The sequence below is a fragment of the Clavispora lusitaniae genome (genome assembly GCF_014636115.1).
Source record: "Clavispora lusitaniae strain FDAARGOS_655 chromosome Unknown tig00000223_pilon, whole genome shotgun sequence".
Classification (NCBI taxonomy): domain Eukaryota; kingdom Fungi; phylum Ascomycota; class Pichiomycetes; order Serinales; family Metschnikowiaceae; genus Clavispora; species Clavispora lusitaniae.
In genome coordinates, this window is record NW_027093981.1 from 608,365 (window position 1) to 624,277 (window position 15,913).

General features: G+C 46.5%; 5 protein-coding genes and 1 non-coding gene across 6 annotated transcripts; 2 read left to right on the forward strand and 4 right to left on the reverse strand. All coding sequences in view use genetic code 12, as the record gives it.

The window, feature by feature from the left end:
• The first annotated feature begins 420 nt into the window (after window positions 1-420).
• On the forward strand, window positions 421-491 carry FOB63_005641. The gene has a single exon. It is a non-coding gene; the product is annotated as a tRNA-Gln (tRNA).
• Window positions 492-917: 426 nt separating this feature from the next.
• FOB63_004614 (uncharacterized protein) lies at window positions 918-2,606 on the reverse strand (the record flags this gene model as incomplete). The annotated part of the gene is made up of 1 exon (XM_002614117.2): window positions 918-2,606. The coding sequence occupies one exon, from the start codon at window positions 2,604-2,606 to the stop codon at window positions 918-920; it is 1,689 nt and encodes a 562-aa protein (XP_002614163.2).
• A 370-nt stretch (window positions 2,607-2,976) lies between these two features.
• On the reverse strand, window positions 2,977-3,492 carry FOB63_004615 (uncharacterized protein; the record flags this gene model as incomplete). The annotated part of the gene is made up of 1 exon (XM_066102415.1): window positions 2,977-3,492. One exon carries the CDS (start codon window positions 3,490-3,492, stop codon window positions 2,977-2,979), a length of 516 nt encoding a protein of 171 aa, XP_065958265.1.
• Window positions 3,493-5,084: 1,592 nt separating this feature from the next.
• MCM2 (MCM DNA helicase complex subunit) lies at window positions 5,085-7,853 on the reverse strand (the record flags this gene model as incomplete). Its single annotated transcript, XM_002614115.2, has 1 exon — window positions 5,085-7,853. The coding sequence occupies one exon, from the start codon at window positions 7,851-7,853 to the stop codon at window positions 5,085-5,087; it is 2,769 nt and encodes a 922-aa protein (XP_002614161.2).
• Window positions 7,854-10,344: 2,491 nt separating this feature from the next.
• Window positions 10,345-11,730, forward strand: FOB63_004617 (uncharacterized protein; the record flags this gene model as incomplete). Its single annotated transcript, XM_002614114.2, has 1 exon — window positions 10,345-11,730. One exon carries the CDS (start codon window positions 10,345-10,347, stop codon window positions 11,728-11,730), a length of 1,386 nt encoding a protein of 461 aa, XP_002614160.2.
• Window positions 11,731-11,799: 69 nt separating this feature from the next.
• Window positions 11,800-15,054, reverse strand: PIM1 (ATP-dependent Lon protease; the record flags this gene model as incomplete). Its single annotated transcript, XM_002614112.2, has 1 exon — window positions 11,800-15,054. The coding sequence occupies one exon, from the start codon at window positions 15,052-15,054 to the stop codon at window positions 11,800-11,802; it is 3,255 nt and encodes a 1,084-aa protein (XP_002614158.2).
• Between the last annotated feature and the right edge of the window lie 859 nt (window positions 15,055-15,913).

Consider the following 15,913-nt stretch of genomic DNA (forward strand, 5'->3'; position numbering starts at 1 on the left):
GGTGGGAATAACAAGGCACAAGAAGTTCAACTTGAGGACGCTAGGGTCTTATGAATACTGTACTGCTATGAATACTTTACTGCTATGTAACTGTACTGTTATGAATACTGTACTGTTATACATACTGTACTGTTATACATACTGTATTGCTTTATTCTTAGTTTCTTCGAGCGTTTAGAAGATTTTAAGCGATGAATCTCTTGCCGGATTCTTCCAGTGAACCGTACAAGAGTCAATTCGCCAGAGCCAGCCTTCAAGGAGGCTTGGTTCATCTAATCGTGAGACTCACATGGCAAATGTCAATACCAGCTACTGCTATTTCATACAGACAGCACAGAATTTCTTGATCCTACTTGTACTATCTTCAGATTCATATATTCCTGTTGCTATATTAAACTTGCTTTTCGAAATTACATAAGCGGTCTTATAGTGTAGTGGTATCACCTCGGATTCTGATTCCGGTAACCCGGGTTCGAACCCCGGTAGGACCTTTTTTTATTTTTCTTGATGCAGTTCTAATGTTTGACCATACGGGCAGAATTCTAATATTTTCTTGAATTGGAGGAAAACTAGTGAGTTGAAGGAAGGTCCAACAAAGGATGATGACTTGATAAACAACATTCAGTCAGAACCTGAAGAATCTGATTTTAAGAGGTCCGATTGGGACAAAATCGACAAATCCACATTGACTCCTTCTCTCTTCTAGATATTTCTTTTTTTTAAATGGTTTGCTCCACTCCGTATGATTGTACTAACTAGTTTACCCGGAAATTGTCCATGGTTATTGCATTTTTTCAACATTTTGTAGAAAATTCATTCAGAAGAAACTCAACGTTTGTTAGCCAAATCAATACGAATGTAGTCTCAACGACCCTTGTCTATTGCCTAACCGTAATGTATTAAAAGTCCTAAATGCTTCAAAAGCTCAACGCCCCGAAATTCTTGTCGGAGATCTTGTAGTAGTAGTCTTTCGTCATTCTTCTGAACTTCTTGCCCCAAACCAAGAAAATCACAAAGCCTCCGTTACAAATCACCGACAACATAAACATCAACCACGTGGTGGTCGTGAGGCCGTCTCTGTCCAACCACGGCTGGATGGCAAAAGTAAAGCCGCAGCCAATCATATTCCTCACAAACAACATGAGCACCAAGCCCTCAGACGCCATGTTGGGGTAGCACTCGATGGCATAGGTCAAGGAAATGGGGCCCGTCGCACTCATGGCAAAACCAAGGAAGCCCTGGCCCAAAATGACCGAGATGGGCCAAGGTTTGCGGTTGACCGAAGCCAAGCCGTACGCCAACAAGCCTGCCGCATTAATAAGCGTGGGGAAGATCATGGCCCAGAGTCTGAACTCAGGCTCCAAAATACCCTTGTTTCTCTTGGCCAACTTGATCGAGAGCCAGTCCACAAACCATCCACCGTAGGCCATACCGAGGATAGAACCAGCCAAAGGAGCCAAGTTCGTGAGACCCGTCGAAGACGTGGAAAAGCTGTAGTAGGTGGAGTAGATTTCCGACTGCGTCGTGGCAAGCAACGACAACCACATCATCTGGGAGCCGTACACTATGCCTCCCCAGATGATGGCCGGAAGCGGCGCCATCAAAAGAGGCCGGTAGAAGATGGTCAACCACGATCTTCTCTCGTTGAACTCCAACTCCATGAGCTGCATTCTCTTCCAGTAGCTTCTCTTGGAGCCCACCAATGGGTCTTCGCGTTCTTCCTCGGTCGAGTTTCTTTCGCTGATGATGTGCTTGACCTTTTCGTCCTTCTCGGACACGACGCCCGACTGCACAGCCGACAAGACCACGTCCCGAGACCGGATCTGCTCCAAAATGTCCTCTTCCGTGTGTTTTTCCTCGCGGGAAAACGTGGTGTCTTCCATCAAAAAGAGCTGGAGCGCAAACATCACGCAGAGAATGATCACCTGGAGCTTGAACGCCCACTGCCAGCTGGGCAAGTAGCCGGCCACCACCGGCCCGATGTCCGAGCCAAAGTACAAGGCCAAGATAAGCCACGACAACTTGGACGCTCTCTCATGGGTGAAGAAAACGTCAGTCGAGGAGATTTCGACCAAAGAGTCGACCGGAGCCGCGGCAAAGCCGGCAATGATGTTCGACGCATAGAGATATTGCACGCTGTTGGCGTGGATACCAATGGCATTGGCAATGATGGCCAAAATGGAACAGGTCAAGTAGACAAAACGACGGCCCAACTTCATGGCCGTGGGCTGGAGGAAAACACAGCCCAAGCCCAAAAACAAAAAGCACAAGGCGGACGAGATGTTCAACTGGGTGAAGGTGCAGTTGAACTCCTCGGTCCACTCGGTCCAGAAAGGCCCACTCCAGTTGACAGTGACGGCCAAAAAAAACGCCCACACGAAAAGAAGCGTGAACTGCGCATTCTTCTTGGTCTTGGACCACCGCAACGGGTCGTTGACGTTGTCCAGCGGCTGCGGCTGGAGAATGATGTTGCCGCTGCCGTCTTTTTGCACATGCAAAATGTTTTCCACATCCACCAAGTGGACGGTTCCGGGAACCAACTCCTCGTCGTTGATGGACAAGCGTTCGCCCGAGAGGACTCTGTTGAGATCTTCCGTGAAGGCCATGAAAGAAAAGATCAGTAGGTTAGATCAGAAGTAGTAGTTGTAGATAGTAAATCAGTAGATGTAGATGTAGATAGATCAGTAGATGGTAGATAGATCAGTAGATTGATCAGATTGATCAGTGGATTTGGCAGATCAGTGGATTTGACCAGATAGATGTCCAGATAGAGTCCAGATGTTTTTTCCGGATTTCTCGCCTTTATAGCCGCATGCCTCATCTTATCGCTGAGCGAATATTGATAAAGACATGTATGGAGTGCGCATGGATGTTCTTTGCTTCCGTTTTGGGAAAGTCCCTCCGGTGAGGGGCCTGGTGTATTTTCTCCACGTTTTCGAAAGCCGCTAACTTTAGTTTGGCGGTTGGGTACGCTTCCTATTTCGGTATTCTTTCCTTTTTCCGCCGCTCCGTTTCCGCCGCCTCTGCGCTTCTTTGCGTCCACTTTGCTTCGCTGGCTTTTTGCTCTTGTCCGCGAGGCTCGAGGCGCATATATCTCGGTCTAATGAGAGAAGGGCTTGTCCTGCACACAGCACCGAAGTATACCCATGAAAATTTTCGGTTCCTGCTCTGTATACACAACGCATGCCCAATATTCGGCCTGGAGATCCCGGTCAGCCAAGCAATGGCGTACTTAGCGCTAGGCCGTTTCTGGGCGGAGGCACGGGTGTCGGCCCTGACGCAAAACCAACAGAAATCGCCCGTTTCGGCAGGCAAGTCTGCCAAATAGGACCAGGCACGACCAGACGACAAGACGAAACACGACAAGACGACAAGACGACAAGACGAAACGCCAAAAGATACAAGCTCCGATATCAGCGTCTGTTCGGCTCGAGATTGCCTAGATAAGACGAGCGGAATTGGGGTCTGGGCCTGTCTGCAGTACGTAACCATTGGCGGAAAGCAAAAGTCGGCCCAGATGCTGGTCCTCGGAGCTTTCCTTCGTTGGAGCTGCCGATAATCGCATGCAAAACTCCTTGGCTTCTGGTTTCGGACGTAGGTTTCCTATCTTATCACCGTGCGCCGTTGTGTTATCCTCACGTGAGAAGGAAAAGTTTGGCGAAGGTGGTAACGTACCAGAGTTGTCAAGGCACGATGTCTAATCGCACGGTTAGGGGCGTTGGGAAATGACGGGGGAAGGGAAAAAGAAAGACAAGAGAAAAGAAAGACAAGAGAGAAAGAATAAAGAAGAGAAAGAATAAAGAAGAGAAAGAATAAAGAATCATAATAAAGAATCAGAATAAAGAATCAGAATAAAGAATCAGAAGAAAAACGAAAGAGAGACACGTAGACTAGTATTTGTCCGCATTCTACTGCTTTTATTGTTTGTTCACCGTAGTCGAGACAATCAGATCGGAATTTCCTCACTTCACTAACTGTGTTTCGACCTCCAGAGAAAGTAGGCCAGGCACATCTAGATACTATCCTGGCACTGCATTGTTAACGGGTTCTGCCAACACTTTAGCCTTTTTCGCTTTCGATTACCCTTTTCGTAATGCGGGCCTATTGTTCCTAGTAATAAGTTGCTTTGGGAACAACTTGCCGCTAGCGCCTGGTCTCACCGATTATAGACCATATACTGGCACAAGATAGCTTGTACTATCTTTGCAATCTGTAAAGCCGATCATCCTCTTTTGTGGAAAAAAAAATATCCAGGTTCCCAAGAAATGCGGGCTTTTTCTTCCTCAAATTCGAGTTAGGGATTTAAACTTCATCTTGTGGGTTGGAGAAGAATTTCAGCAAAAAAATAATAAAAAAACTGGATGGAAGACAACTCGGGATGCTCGGATTGAGGATACGTTTACAGTATTGAAGAGACGATACAACATTGAGGCTTACTAAAGTCAGCAGAAACTAATCCGGAGGCTAATGGTTTTCCCTCTTGTTTTCCTTTTATTTTCCATCTGGGTTTCTATCTGTTAAAAGCTCTTCAATAAGATGACATTCCCTACAGATGGTTACGAAGAAGCTGACACTCAAGTTTTTGAACGAATAAACAGAAAACTGTCGAGACCATTATCAACAATAGCCAAACCAGAAAGCAAGGATACTGGAACCTTTTACGGTGCTACTATTTCGTGGGCTACATCATCTGTCGAATCCTTAACATCTGGCTTCTGAATAAGCGGTTTTCACTTGCCATAAACACAAAGACTACTGTTGGACAAAAAAGATTTTTCCTTTTTCACTTTTTTTTTTTTTTGTTTTGGCTATAACAGGTCACTGGCTGATCTCTTCCTCATTAGCATAGATCATATCTTGTGTTCACAGTGCAAGCGAGCTCAACACCCGTATCATGTCAGTATTGGAGGACACCCTCGACTTAGGTCGCAAAATATGCACCAGCTCCTAAAGCGCGGAAGCATGCATTTTACACACGCATGAAAGTTGACATGAGCACATTAGATAAAAAAAATACAGGTCCAGGCTACATTGCGTACGTTAAATCTCTGCCCATTAAACCATACTCTATAATCGCCGCGTAATTATTGCCACGAGGGCAAGGTGTACTTCATGAAGGACTTTTGCAACTGTTTACGCACAGTCACCTTTTGTGCCCCCACAAAACTGTCGATGCTGACCTTGATCGCTCTGTTCAAGTCGCCTTGGCTGACAAAATCACTGAGTCTCATTCTTGCAAAAGCCTCGGCAATACGAATGATACTCTCCAAGTGACGAACAGTGATGGGGAAAGAGCCGGTTGAAATGGATTCTCTTCTCAAGTCAGCATACACACGTGCCACCTTATCCATGTCCATCTGGTGCAACTTGGGCAGGATCTTTGTTCTGGCGTAGCTGATGTACTTTGCCAAAACGTCTTGCGGAATGGGCGAGATTTCGCTTTCTCGCTGCTTGGTCTTTTCCATGACGATTTCTCTGCGCGAGTGCGGCTCCAACTGTTCATCCGACTCTTCGAAAACATCGTCGTCGTTGGCCGGATGAGACCGCATGTGCGAGTCGATCACAAACGTAGCCAATCTTTCGTCCAGCTCCGGGTTGACCACGTCTCGGACAACACACAAAATATCAAACCGCGACAAGATGGGCTCGGTCAAGTTGACGTTCTGCGAAAGCGGGAGAGTCGAGTTGTACTTTCCGCCAATCGGGTTGGCCGCCGCAATGATGGAGCACCGTGCCTGCAAAGACGTGACAATACCGGCTTTGGAAACGGAGATCGACTGTTGTTCCATGGCCTCGTGAATGGACGTTCTGTCCTGGTCGTTCATCTTGTCAAACTCGTCAATCAAACAGGTTCCCTTGTCCGCAAGCACCAAGGCGCCTCCTTCCAAAGTCCACTCTCGGGTGATTGGATCTCTGCGCACAGACGCAGTCAAACCGACGGCAGACGCACCTTGGCCCGTGGCGAAAACGGCTCTGTTGGCGGTTTTCTCGGCGTACTTCAAGATCTGCGACTTGGCCGTTCCCGGGTCACCAAGAAGCAACACGTTGATGTCTCCACGGATGGAGTGTTTGCCGTTGACGTTTTTGGCCACACCGCCGAAAAGAGAGCACGCAATGGCCGTTTTGATGTCTTTGTGGCCGTAGATGGAAGGCGCCATCGAGGCGATGATTTTGTCGATGATTCCGCGTTCTCTCGAGAGCCTGCGGAATTCCCGCTCGTCCTCCTCCACCCAGGCAGCCTGGCCCGTGTCGGAGTTGAAGACAGACGACGTTTCCTTGCGCTTGACCGAGTTTGCCTCGACAATCGTGGCAAAAACAGGGAAACCGTTTTTTGCATTCAAACGGCCGTCGTAGTTGTTTTTGTAGATGCCCACAATCTCCACCTCCTCGCCCGGCTTGGCCACGTCGACCAAGTCCGAAAGCAAAATGACTTCTCTGTGGCGGGGCAAACGGCCGGCCGGAACAGACCCCGGAGCCTCTTGCAAAGTGATTCTTTGGTAATTACGGTAGAGCGTTTTCTCCGAGTTCAACTTGAACGGGCCCTTGGCGTGGCAGTTTGTGCAGAAGCTCACCTTGACCTCGGTGTTGGAGTCCTGGATGAACGGGCCCAACACCACGCCACATTTAAGACAGTCAAACTTGACATACTTGAGCTGCGGGAAAACGCCGGTTCTTCTGGTCACCACGCCGGTGATTTTCACCAACTGGTTGAGGTTTTTCTCCCGGAGGTCCCGCAACGACAAGTGGTTGGGGAAATCGGAGATGCGCACGTGGATCTCCTGGTGGATCTGCGAGTAGTTGGGGTAGTGCAATTCTGTCGCCTCCATGGCGACAATGTCGAAGATCTTCAACATCTCTGCCGGGCTGGAGGCCAAAAACAACGCCAAAATGGCCTTGGAGTCCGCCAAGTGGCCGTACGAAACGTCCAAGGACTCAGCATTGACCTCACCCAAGGTCCGGATCCGGGCGCCGTACACAGACCGGCCCTTTTCGTCGGTGTACTCCAAAAGAAACGACTTGAGCTCGCGCGCAATGGAACGGGACACCGCAGGCTGCAAAATCCACTCGGTGATGGACTGTGCCTTGACGTCGGCCAAACTTTCAAGCGACAATTCCTCGTGGAACGGGTCGATGTCGGCGTCGTCCATGAACATGTCGTCGTCGTTGTCGTACTGGCGCCGGCGCCGGCGCCGCTGCACGGGCAAGCCAAACTCGTTGACGTCACCAAGATCGTCGTCGTCCAAAAGCGCCTGTTCTCGTCCTCGGGCCGTTCTTGTCGTGCCCAAAAGCTCGTCTCGCCGGTCCAACTGCTCGTCGATGCGGCGACGCGTGGCCGCGTCCATTTCCTCATACTCGGCGTCGTCGATGTTGCCGTCGCCCAAGTCGTACGTGTCCTGCTGCTCGTTGCGGCGGTAGTCGTTTTCCAAGTTCTCCATCAAGTCTTCGCCCTCTTCTTCGTCGGACGGGTTCAAGTCGGTGACGTCATTGTGGATCTCCTCCTCCTCCTCTTCGAAGGGGATGGCGGGAGACGACGGCGGCAATTGCGGGCTGGACGCCAACGACGGCGTCGATCTGTCTGACTGTAAGTCCTCGTCGGCCTCGGCCTGTCTTTTTCTGGGGCTGGACATGGAAGAAAAGTCAGGAAACTGAAGAAACTGAAGAAAGTAGAGAAGGGTGGAAAAGTCGAGAAGGGTGGGAAAGTCGAGAAAGCTGGAGAAATCAGCTGGGAAATTGACGAGGTGAAAAAGTGAAAGAACTGGCTGAAGTTGGAACTGTGAACTGTGAGAAGGGTATGCGAAAAAAACGCGTTGCCCAAACGGGTAAATTACGTGCAGTGTGCAGGCGCTTCGCATTGGGAAAAAGACTGCTTGAGACTTTGTCGAATTACCTTTGGCTAGTTAACAAAAGGTTTGCTAGCTGAAAACCGTTGAGACTTTGGCTAGTTAACAAAAGGTTTGCTAGCTGAAAACCGTACTTTTCAATATCACCTATATTCAATCCAATTTGTATAATGTCATATCAGTTATGGCACTAGTTAACAAAAGGCTGGCCTTTAATTAATACATGGCTTGTTAACAAACGACACTTTGGCACTAGTTAAAACAAATTTGGCACAGTTAAAAAATTGTTTGGCAGTTAACAAAGAATGGCACCTGTTAATAAAGAATGGCTACTAAACAAAATTCTTTGGCTAGTTAACAATAGTTTAGCCTGAGAAAAAAACACGACTCAGCAAAAACTGTGTGGCTACAAATGTAGTTGGCATAATGGCCATGACCATATTTGTGGTGTAATTATGTGATCACTTGCAGACGTAATTTCCTAAACGACTTCACAACTCTTGATTTTCTACAATGTGCAATGTTCAAGTCTATAAACCTATAGGTTTCTGCTGTGCGGCTTCATATTAGTTGAGCATAGGAAGCTCAGAAGTTTATGTCAAATGATCAATTCGGGAATTGGTAGCTGGCCAAAACGTTCTCGCTGTTTAATTGAACAGAATCATAGATTGCGTGGACGCTGCATTACTAGGTCGTTTATTCTGAGTACTAGCTCGTTTATTCTGAGTAGTAAAGTAAATAGACTAGTGGAGAAGATCTCTACGTTGTCTGGCTCGCCTTCCGATATAAGAAACGCATTGATGAACATGTAAAATCAAATGTTTAAGACTTTAAAAATTATCGGCTTATCATTTTGGTGATCTTATACTAGTGTAACCCTGAATTCAGTTATTGCTAAAGTATCGTATCATGGTAATGTTCATTCACAGTGGAAGTAGACTGCAATATATATGACCATATGGGTGAGGAACTCGGCTTCACTTTAGTGACTATGTGATGGAATTGATCTTTTCCAATCTGCGATTAACCGGATGCCAAATCAAACTCTTTTTGATGTCCATACAGTTACAATGAGAGTGATCTTCAATGCCAATGAAGCTTCAGTACTGTATTTTGGATGCTTATTTGCTTAGAACACGTCCTCTTAGTACGTATACTTTGATGTATAATTGTTGGATGTGGAACACTGAAACTGAGAGCATCCTAATGTTGGTAAATCATACGCACTGCCAACAGCTGAATCGTGTTATCTACTAAGATTTCTAACCATAATCAATCACTATTGATGACTGTTTGGCTTTAATACTAAGCCGATTTCCACATTGATCCTGTTTCTCCTAGATCTATCGCATCACTATAATATAGAGAAAGTGAATTGATCATTACCAAAACAAGAGTGTCTATTGCCTCACTATGGAGAATGAACACACCATTACCGAAAACAAAAGAGGACAAAAGCTGAAATCAAAGAAGAAATCACATTGCGTCAACATCACTTTCTGACCATCGCAATGCTATGTTTTAATTAGACAGTCAGATTCCCCTTGTCCGTACCAGTTCTAAGTTGGATGTTATTGAAGCGGGGAACGGGGGGTTGGCCAGCAAGAACGGCACGGACAGCGCCGGGCACCGGAATCTTAAGCGGAGAAAGTTCACAATGAGTTTACACGCTAATTTTTCGTCAGTTTGGAAATGATATTTTCTTCGGTATTCTCGGTTGTCGTGCTTGGGTATTCATGAGCCATTGTTCCATAATATCGCAGCAGAGGTAATTTACTGAGGCATACGAACGAGTTTGATCTATTATTTGCATGAAGTTGGCCAAAGTATCCACACCTGTTTTCGAGTCTTCCAGTGATGGAGTTTACGAGTCTTCTATATAACTAAGCTATCAGCAAGGCATACTTGACCCTAAGTCTAGATCTGGGCTTCAAGTGGGGGACTGATATTTATAATCTCAATTATAAAACGTTTTGGTTATCTGCGAATTATTATATAAATATAACACAACGCATTTAGTCTGATTCCTAAACTTCATTCATAATGAAGTTAAACGAGCCAATTGACTCACTTCAACGATGTAAAGGTGCCATACCCTTTTTAAATAATAATGCAATTAATAATATATCAGAATAATCATAAGCATTACTAGGTTGAAGATAGAGTCCATTTTATATGATATAAAGAACAAAATGATTTTTTATTTACCAATAATGATAGGAGCAGTAGATATGGCATTTGCAAGATTAAATAATATAAGTTTTTGATGTTTGAATTCATGTCACTCTACCAAAGAACATATCCTTTGTTGTCTGGTACCGTTACTCTGCTCAACAACACTATCTTATCATTCTTATCGTAATACACTTCACTTATTCGCACTGACATTATACACTCTTCTCACCTCTAACACTACACACTTCTCTTCTACTTCCAACACCACTCACTTCTATTCTACTTCCAAAACCACTCACTCTTACAAATTACCACAATTTCCACCAACATGGCCGATTCCGTCACGGCCGTGGACTACTTGGAGCAGCAGCTCTCGCTCGAGCGCCAGGCCCGCGAAATCATGCCCTACGAGCCCGACTGCTGCACTTATCCCAGGCTTCTTCGCCAGTTGGTTTTCGCGTGCTTGACGTGCCGCCGCCACAACAACGGCGCCAACGTGGCCGTGTGCTACCTGTGTCTGATCCAGTGCCACTCGACGCACGAGCTCGTGGAGCTTTTCTCCAAGCGCAACGTCGCGTGTGACTGTGGAACAACCCGAATGGGAAACGGCGCCGGCTGCCGGCTCCGGGCCAATGCACCGGGAAACGACGATTCTGGAAGTGGAAGCAGAGTGCCTCGTCTCCGAACGGGCTCGTCGTCTTTGTTGGAGCCGGTCCATGTGTCTTCGTTGGACCTCAAGGCCGAGGACATTCCTGTTCTGGACAATGTGTACAACCAGAACTACCGGGGCCGGTTTTGCCTGTGCCACGTGTTGTACGACCCGGAAAAGGAGACGGGAACAATGCACCAGTGCTACTTGGGCAACGTGTGTGGGGAAGACTGGTTCCACCAGGAATGTATCATGGGAGTGAAGAAGGAGGAGAAGAAAGAGGAGAACGGGGAGAACGAGGAGAACGAGGAGAAGGAAATTGGGAACGAAATCAAAGAAGACAACAAAAAGAACATAAAGGTGGAGAACGAAAAGAACGCAGTGAAGACAGAAACCTCCGATCTTGTGAAGACAGAAACGACCTCCGATCTTGTGAAGGACCAAACTTCAAACAGAATATCTGTCGATCCTACAGAAACAGAGTCGTCTGACGCCCCGTTCTTCCCCTCCCTTGACTCCTTCAGTGAGTTTGTCTGCTGGCAATGTGTCCAGTCCCACAAAGAAGCCTTCAAACAACTCGCCCAACACGCAAATATCGTCGCCCACAAATTGCCGCATGTCCTGGTCGACAGTGCCCTCGAGTGGAAAAAACACTACGATGCCTTTGTCAGCGACGAACCGCCGCTCAAAAAACGCCCGAACCAAGAGACTCCCTTTTCCGTCATGTTAGCGCCCGACTTCAAAGAAGAATTGACACAGCTCAAAAACAGCCTTGACGATAAGAGTCCCTTGGCACGCCTCTTGCAAGAATACCCGTTCTTGTATGGAGAAGATCCAACTTACGAGCCGGAAAACGACACAGACTCTGTTTCTTCTGGTGCTTCTCTCTTTGAATTGGGCTCCAATGCGCTTCTGAGTCTTCCGGCTCCTCAAGCGATCGAGGGCTTACATGCCTACGGGAAAATGAAAGAGAAGCTCCGTGACTTCTTCAAGACTTTTGTGGATCAAAAGAAAGTAGTCACAGAGGAAGAGGTGAGAGAGTTCTTTGGGAACATGGATAAGTAGCAAAATAGGATAGCTCAGTATCATTGCAAATTCGTTTATTGCATCATTCCATTATGTACAGTGTGCTCTTTATTTCTTCTTCTTCTTCTCGTCTAGCTTGGCAAATTCTTCCTTCCATACACTGGAGAATTTGTTCTTGTCTGCGTTGGGGAAAATCGCCTCGAAAACGTCAGAGTACCACAGCACAGGAATGAACTTCACGCCGCTCTTGACCTCGTCTGGAATCTCTTCCAACTCGTTTTCGATATCTTTGGGGAAAATCACCGTGTCGCATCCGTATCTCTTGGCCCCTAAAATCTTCTCCCTCAATCCACCAACAGGCAACACTTTACCTGTAAGGGTGATTTCGCCTGTCATTGCAATGGTGGGTGGCAAGGGTTCGTTGACCGCCAAGGAAATCAAAGATGACGTGAAAGAGATACCTGCGGATGGCCCATCTTTTGGAATCGCTCCATCGGGACAGTGAATGTGGATGTCAGCAGCCTCGAAAAATCTGTTCTCGGGATAGTTCTTCACCATGAACAGTTTTGCAAACGAATACGCAATCGAAGCAGATTCTTTCATCACATCCTTCAAATGGCCAGTCACATGCATGCCGGCATGCCCCGATCCAGACCCAATGGCGTGGGTCAATATAGATTCAATGTACAACGCATCGCCATTGCCCGAAGTGCTGTAAGACAAGCCTGTGGCCACACCAGGAGGTGGGATATCGTATACACGTGCTCTCGTGTAGATTTCTGGACCAACATAGTCCTTCAAGACCTTGGGCGTGACTTCCAACTTGATGTTTTCTGGAATCTCCAAAGGCTTGCTCTCCTCTTCCGTGAGAGTTTGTGCATTTTCTGATGTTTGAGCGGATTTGGCAGCAGCCTCCGAAGATTTACTTTCCTTGGTTTCCTTATCCTTAACCAAAGTTTCTTTGGAAGTTTCCGTCAGCTCTTTTTCCTCCTTGGTCTCCTTTTCCTCGAGCTCTTCAACAATCTTCAAAGACGCCTTACTGAAGATTCTCGTGATCAACTTCTTGATGTTTCTCAATCCACTTTCTCTGCAATACTTTTCGATTAATGTGGTTATGGTTTCTTCCGGAATCACCACATGGCTTTCGTCCAAGCCAGCCTTTTTTGCTGCTTGCGGAATTAAATGCTTTCTAGCAATTTCGAGCTTCTCGTTGTTTGTGTAACCAGAGACATCAATCACCTCCATTCTGTCTCTGAGCGGGCCGGGAATATTACCCAAATAATTGGCTGTGCACACAAATAAAACCTTGGAGAGATCGACCTTAACGTCAATGTAATTGTCCACAAAGGCATTGTTTTGCTCTGGGTCCAAGATCTCCAAGAATGCAGACGCCGCCCCTCCGCTTCTAGACAAATCCAACTTGTCAATTTCATCAATCAACATCAATGGGTTGGAAGTTTTAGCCAGCTTCAATGCAGCTATAATACGTCCTGGAATAGACCCAATATATGTTCTTCTGTGGCCCTTCACTTCGTGGACGTCTTGGATTCCTCCCATGGCAATACGTACATATCTGCGGTCTAAGGCTTCTGCAATAGATTTAGCAATGGAAGTTTTACCGGTACCTGGAGGTCCGGCCAAACACAAGATTTTTCCGTCTACTTTGCCTGAGACTTTGCCCAAAGAGATGAACTCCAAGATTCTTTCCTTCACTTCTTTCAAGCCATAATGGTCGCGGTCCAAAACCTCCTTCGCAAGTTTAATATTGAAACGGTCCTTCGAGAAAACTCCCCACGGAATGGACGTCAACCAATCAAGATATCTCTCGCTGACTGCGAGCTCGCTGGAGTGCTCATTTTGACTTTCCATTTTGGCCTTTTCCGTGTTGTACGCTTCCAACGCTTCTTCTGTAAGCTTCAAGTGTTTTAAGCGCTCGTCGAATTTGTGAGTTTTTGATTTTTCCGAATCCACTAGCCCGGCGTTTCTTTGCAAACCCTTGATATATTCCTTAACGATTTGCTTCGTTTGCGCCTCGTCTGCTCTGCTGGTCAACTCCTTCATTGTTTTGTCTGCGATGGTATATGCTTCAAGTTCGTTCTTGAACAAGGCCAAAGCTTTTTGCAATCGGAGCTCGATGTTGAACTCTTCTAATAACTCTTGGATTTTCTGTGGTGTAGCACTAGTGGTTGAGCCGATAAAATCCGCAAGTTTATGTGGAGACGTTAACAAGTTGCTAGCGTCTCTAACGGTATCTTTCTTGTTGGGAATGACACGGGCCATCTTCGCCAAGAGCGCCTTGACGTCTTCAATAAGAGCCTTGAATTCTGCGCTGCTCAAGTCATACGGTTCGTCTTGGCAATGAGTGACTTTCGCATACGACACGCCCAAAGTCTTCAAGTAGTCTGTAGGAAAATGCTCCTCGTCTTCTTCTGCTGGCTGCTGTTCGTTTGGAATAGACAACTTCTCTAACTTGCATCTTTCCATCGGGTAGCCCAATATCCGCAAGTAGGGACCATCTTCGTAGTACCGCTGCACATAGCAGTGGACACCGATGTCGTACACAGATTCTCTTTTGTTGATGATGTCGGTGTCGGGTTCTTCCGGGTCTTTCATGTGGAACAAGACAAAATGGGGCTCTCTTCTGTCGCAGATTTCGATGATCAGTTTTTTGACTGCGGGGTCGGAAATGTTGATGGAAAAGGGCCTTCCTGGGAGCGGGATCTTGTCCTTCATGGCAATAGCTAGAAGTGGCGGGTACGACCCGGAAACAGAGTCGGCAACAAACAGGGGCACGTGATCGGCGTCTTTGTCGTTGTTGTTGTTATTGTTGTTATTGTTGTTGTTGTTGTTATTGTTGTTGTTGTTGTTGTTGTTGTTGCCACCGCCGCCGCCGTTCCCCGTGGACACTGAGCCCGCAACAGCGCCGGATCCGGCGCCTTCTATAGATGTTCCAGGCACGTTTTCTGGCGTTTTCTCGGGCGCTTCCGGGCTAGGCGGCTGCTTGTCCTTCTCGTCCTTCTCGTCTTTCTTCTCTCCCTTCTCCTTGTCGCCGGACTCGCCTTTCTCGGCGTCGGACTTGTCGTTGTCCGGTTTCTTCTTCATTTCCATAATGGGCGAGTCTATGTGCGAGCCAAAGCTGTTTCCGTAAATCGAGGCCAATTTTTGCGGCGCTGGAACCACAACGTGAGCTTTCTGGGCCAACACGGCCACCTCTGAAGCGAAAACTCCGCTTTGGTCGACATTGGTGGCGCTGGTGGCGTTTCTCACCAAAACCGGCAAGCGAATTCGGCAGGTGCCGCTTAAATATGTGCGGGAGTGGCATGCCGCCCGAGCAGGACCAGCCACATGTTTCGATCTGAGCATTTGAACAGAGGAATAACCAACAGGGGAGAAAAAAGAAACTGTACGAAACTGGAAGTCTGATATCAGAGGGCGAATTTCTGCGACCGGTGGGTTTGGTCACGTGCAGGAGACTTCTGGATCATGTGCACACGAGCGATCGGAGATCAGATTAGAAGGACGGATGGGCAATTGGGAAATTTGGAATTTGGAGTTTTGGAGGATTGGGCAATTTGGGCTTTGATTGGAGTCATTTGAGTGGTTGGAAGATTGACTTTTTTTTTTATGTTTTTTTTAATTAAGATTGTGTCTCGATGTAGATTTGGTGATAGAGGTTTTGAGATGTAGTTAATTGTTCATTGATATATAAGCAAAGTCTGTTTTATTGAAGCTGTACTGTTTATTTAAATAATCAAACTATTAGCATTTCTTGAGTTGGTTATGAATTATCTGGTGAGAATGACCCGGTAAAAATTCAAGAATCTACCATAAAATCAAAGCGTTTTCATCAATTGAGTTGAAAACTTAGCATTACATGTGTAGATGCGATTTTCTTTCGACAATGTCTAAGCTTGTTGAACCGCTTAGGATTAAATCAGGATGATCATAATGCAGTCTGCTCGTATTTCACTTTAAAGAAGACTACGAGTACATGCGTCGTCAAGCAGTTCTTACTGGATTTCGAGCTGAATATAGGATTTTGAGCCGCATTATCTTTCAAAATGTAGTCTTCTTTCTTCTGTCAACTTCCATGCAATTTAGCGATTATATTGCTTTTATATTGATTGCTGAAACTTTGGAAATTAGTTCATCTAGAAAATGTTCATTTTCATAGAAATATCAAAACCCAGGCATCCAGATGAGACTCTAGGCAAATACTGGA